The sequence below is a fragment of the Lactuca serriola genome, chromosome 1, assembly GCF_051521515.1.
Source record: "Lactuca serriola cultivar US96UC23 chromosome 1, Lser_US96UC23_V15, whole genome shotgun sequence".
NCBI classification, from domain to species: Eukaryota; Viridiplantae; Streptophyta; class Magnoliopsida; order Asterales; family Asteraceae; genus Lactuca; species Lactuca serriola.
The window spans coordinates 65,193,853-65,198,500 of NC_136408.1; the positions used below are offsets into that span (position 1 = coordinate 65,193,853).

Below are 4,648 nucleotides of genomic sequence, written 5' to 3' on the forward strand. Positions count from 1 at the left end.
TCATACATATATATAATGTTAGACTTTTAATGTTATATATATAGTATAGGGTGTTTTTTACACTTTTAAAATATTTGGTGGTCAAATTTAACAATTATACTTTTAATTCAATTAAATTGTTAACCTAAACTTTTATGGATTTATTAAACCTCTTTTAATTATACACCTTAATTAGTTAATAAAACCATAAGGGAGTGATTTGGACTTTTCAAAACATTACTAGGGTTTTAGAATTTAACATTCCTAATTAAACTTTTAATCAACTTTTAAATTCCAAAACTTGAGGGCAAGTTTTGAAACATTTCAAAACATTAGGGTTTAGAATTTAAGTGTACATCAAATTAAACAATTAATCAAAATTTAAATTCCAAAACTTGAGGGCAAGTTTTGAAACCTTTTTAAAAACATTAGGGTTTTAACTATTTAAATTTCAAAACAACAAAAACTTTGGGTTCAAATTTAAACTATAAAACCTAAAGGGGAAAACATGAAACTTTTCATAACAACAAGGGTCAAATAACAAATAATCTAAATTAACATTTAATAACATAATTATCCATATTTGATTTATTTAATGATTTCTTGCAAAACAATTTACCAATTTAATCAAAATAATTAATCAATTATCACATAAGGAAACAAATATTTTGTTAATTGATAAATATCTTCAATTAGATCAAGAATATACTCATATATATCAAAAAAACGGATTTATATTGATCTAATGTGATAAGGTAACTATCCCAAAGCAAAAACAGCAAGAAATCCCGAGATATGCTCCATCTGACGAGTTGACTCGTCGAGTCTGCATGGACTCGGCGAGTTCAGCTATGGACTCGACGAGTCCAGCCTCCAGAAACCAAAAAATCAAAATTTTCAAACATGTCAAGCATCAATACAATAGAAACCAGTCTAGGCTCTGTTACCACTGATGGGTTTTGGTCCTAAGAACATCCTATGTGCTCATACAAACCCTAATGCTTGGATCTAGGTTTCTCTATTGTACATGCAAGTTATCCAAGACGATAAACCCTAATTCTAGCATACAAGTAATCATATTAACATGAGAATAGGTTTAAGATGTTACCTTGATTGTTATGTAGCAATAACAATCCAATTCCTCCTTGTATTGACTTTAGAAAGCATAGAGTCACAATTGCCACTCCTCTAATGGTTCACAAACACCATAAGCAAGAGGATGAAGAGGAGAGAGGATGGAGGCTGCCCAAAATCGTCTACAAACCCTAGAGAAGTCTTAGCCACGTTTTTGGGTCATAAGGGATCCATATATATAGGAGGCAATTATGGTTATCTAACAAGGAAACCCTAATTTGGTTGCTTAAGCCCTAAGCAACCCATGGAGCCCTTTCCTTAAGGCCTTGGAGGATTTCATATGGGCTTCCCCCATAGAATTCGTCCACCTTATGATATAAGGCAATCCATGGCCCAAATTGCAATTATCTTATAATTACAATTCCAATCCCTTAAGTTTAATTAATCTCTTTCAGTCACAAAACTAATTACAAATTAATTCTTGACTAATATTAATTAAACAATATGATTTCTCATTTAATAGATTATTCTCATAATATATTAATAAATCATATTTAATCCTTTCTCTCCATAATTCATCCTATCAAGTTGCTCTGGTGAAGGCAACCCAAAAGGATTGATTCTACAATTGTTTGTCAGAAAAAAATAATTTGGTATGATTCTACAATTGTTTTTTCATATTCTGCCAGAATGTTTTGTTTTAAACAGAATCAATTGCATTAACTCTTAATTTTTCTTATCATTCTACAATTTCTTTTAAAATTCTGCATTCGTTATCTCATATTCTAACAGAATCAATTCATTTCTGACAAACCCATTGTCTTTAAATGTTACTTTTTGTTATGATTATACAATTATATCATATTCTGACAGAATCAATTGCTTTAACTCTTACTTTCGTTCTGATTCTACAATTAGTTTTCCACATTCTCCCTTCATGATATCATATTCTAACAGAATGAATTTATATAGATTTTATCAATTGAAGATGCAACAACCAATCAAAAATTTCGAAAGCGTTTTCACTCTATAATTTGGAATTCTAAGCTGGAACCACATGAATTCGAGAATGTGTGGCGTCAGATGTTGGAGGAGTTTAGAATATGAGATAACGAATGCAGAATTTTAAAAGAAATTGTAGAATGATAAGAAAAATTAAGAGTTAATGCAATTGATTCTGTTTAAAACAAAACATTCTGGCAGAATATGAAAAAACAATTGTAGAATCATACCAAAAAAATAAGAATAATATTCTTTTTATGCATACCTTATTTGGCAACTTCTTCGTTATATGCCACATACATAACCTATGATGTGCCAATGGGAAAACCTTATCTATAGCTTTTTTCAAAGCTGGATCTTGATCAAATAAAACCAATTGAGGTTGTTTTCTAAAAGCTTTCAAAAAAGCTCTAAGCAACCATTCATAAGAAACTCCATCTTCTTTACTTAAAAGACCAGCACCAAATGTTACACATTTTTTGTGATTGTCAATGCCAGTAAACGGTACAAAAACCATATCATACCTATTTAAAAAATAAAATATTAGTTTACATAAATGGAAATAATGAAATTCTTATTGAAAAGTATTGAAGGTTATAAATACTTATTCATGCTGAATGTGGCATCGAGTGATATAACGTCTCCGAATGAATTGTAATTATACTTTGCTGTTTCGTCAGCTCAGAATAAAGAATTTAATCTCTTGTTCGACACTTTATACTCAAAAGTAAATGATGGGACATTTTTCTTCCTATCATTCATCTTGTCAACAAGGAATTTCGCGTCCCTCCCACCTATGTAACAATTAAGATTCCTCCTAGCATTCTTGAAATCAGTAACCAATCCACCTCGAACCGAAGGACCAACCTGAAGAGCACTATACAGTCTATGTGCTTTTACAGGACCAATGTTCTGTTTTGACAAATTATGAATGAAAATTTCCTGGGAATAATCAAGTTTTCTTTTTGAACGAGATAAGTGCATATTGCCTTTGCTAAACAACTCATGATTATGTCGCTCTACAAAATCACTCACGACATATGTAAGAGTACCGGGAATTATTTCTAAAACAACTTTCGCTTTACAATTCCTCCTAAATAGATCTTTCCTTCTTTGAGTTTTCTTATGCTGAATATCTAGAGTATCTAGTTTACTAGTATTCGGATTACCTTCCCGATTGCACACAAGATGTCTATTTGTAATAATCCCATTTTTCATTTTTTGGACTCTTCCAAGCCTGACATCAAAACCAGATTCTAATGCATATTTTCTATACATTGTTTTTGCTTCACCATATGATGAAACTTTTGGTTTGATGTCGTCTAAAACAATCGGAGTCCAATACAAGGTGCCACTAGGAGAAACATAATCATGAGTAACATGTGGTTGTCCTGCTTAAACATAGCAAATACAAAATTATTATGAAAGAATTATATAACTTTTATTTTGACACAATTTTATTTTTTCTGTAAAAAATAAAAAAAAAATTCTGAATTGAAATTGGTACCTTCAATGAAATCAATATTAAACTCTGTATCTTCATGAGTAACATGTGGTTGTCCTGTTTAAAATAGAAAATACATAATCATTCTGAAAGAATTATATAAATATTATTCTGAAAGCATTAACTTTTTTCTGTAGCAACTTCAGTATCATGAATTGGATTTATTACCTTCACTGTAATCAATATTAACCTCTATGTCTTCATCAACGAAGTGATTTTCGTCTTCATCATTATTTGCATCCTCTGTATGTTCAGCAATGAAAGTATTAACAATATAGAATCTGAAAATAGAATGAAAAATTAAACAAAAAATCAAAAAACTAACCTAAATTAGGATTACTGCTTTCTCCTGTTTGAAATCCGTCATTATATAGTGTATCATTATCAGGAAAATCGAAATCTTCAATTCCATTGCCATCATCACTAGCCAAATAATGTTCCTCATAAATATGATTATTGACATCTGGTTCTTGATCGCCCATTGCTAAGAAATTCCGAGAGTGTTTGTCTATGCTTTGTTAGTTGAAAAATCAAAATATTTAAAAATGTCATACAAACTAGATATGGATGAAAACAGATTCTATGCAAATTAAAAGCCTTGATATTAGGGATCATTGATAAAAATAAATGATTCCGATTTGATTTTTTTTTTAAACATGATAAAAGGAAAAACATGAAAACGGTACTATATTCACATTCCAAATATAAAAAATTCCAACATTACATTATATTAACTACTTAACAATAAAATTATGTATTTTTTTAAAGAAAAGTTGCAGAATATTTTATTGACGAAAGTATTCTATTAGAATGATATATAAATATGCATTACAAAACTCTGCATGTTATCGGAATGAAATAATTCTATCAGAATACTATCGCAAGTATGACTTATAAAACATATCAATTTTTGTTAACTCGAATCAATGCAAGCATTAACAACTTTTGTTAACTCGACTCTGCTATGATATTCTGTTGGAAAGATAACCTGTATGATCATATAACACATAAATATATCATAGAACACGAACATCTTATTAATTTTAAACATAATACTTAAAGAAAAACACATAGAATTCATCAAACGAC

The 4,648-nt window shown here is 29.7% G+C and overlaps 1 protein-coding gene across 1 annotated transcript; it reads right to left on the reverse strand.

The window, feature by feature from the left end:
• Positions 1 to 2,215: 2,215 nt before the first annotated feature.
• On the reverse strand, positions 2,216 to 4,041 carry LOC145056521 (protein FAR1-RELATED SEQUENCE 5-like). The gene is made up of 6 exons (XM_079004215.1): positions 3,885 to 4,041; positions 3,728 to 3,802; positions 3,563 to 3,616; positions 2,777 to 3,446; positions 2,321 to 2,579; positions 2,216 to 2,230 (listed from the first exon to the last, which is right to left on the reverse strand). The coding sequence occupies exons 1-6, from the start codon at positions 4,039 to 4,041 to the stop codon at positions 2,216 to 2,218; spliced, it is 1,230 nt and encodes a 409-aa protein (XP_078860341.1).
• Positions 4,042 to 4,648: the final 607 nt, after the last annotated feature.

Coding starts and splice junctions, on each gene's coding strand:
- LOC145056521 (XM_079004215.1), bottom strand. CDS start 4,041: ATGGGCGATCAAGAACCAGATGTCAATAATCATATTTATGAGGAACAT. Junction 3,803..3,884: donor AAGCAGTAATCCTAATTTAG/GTTAGTTTTTTG, acceptor CTGAACATACAG/AGGATGCAAATAATGATGAA. Junction 3,617..3,727: donor TAATATTGATTACAGTGAAG/GTAATAAATCCA, acceptor TATTTTAAACAG/GACAACCACATGTTACTCAT.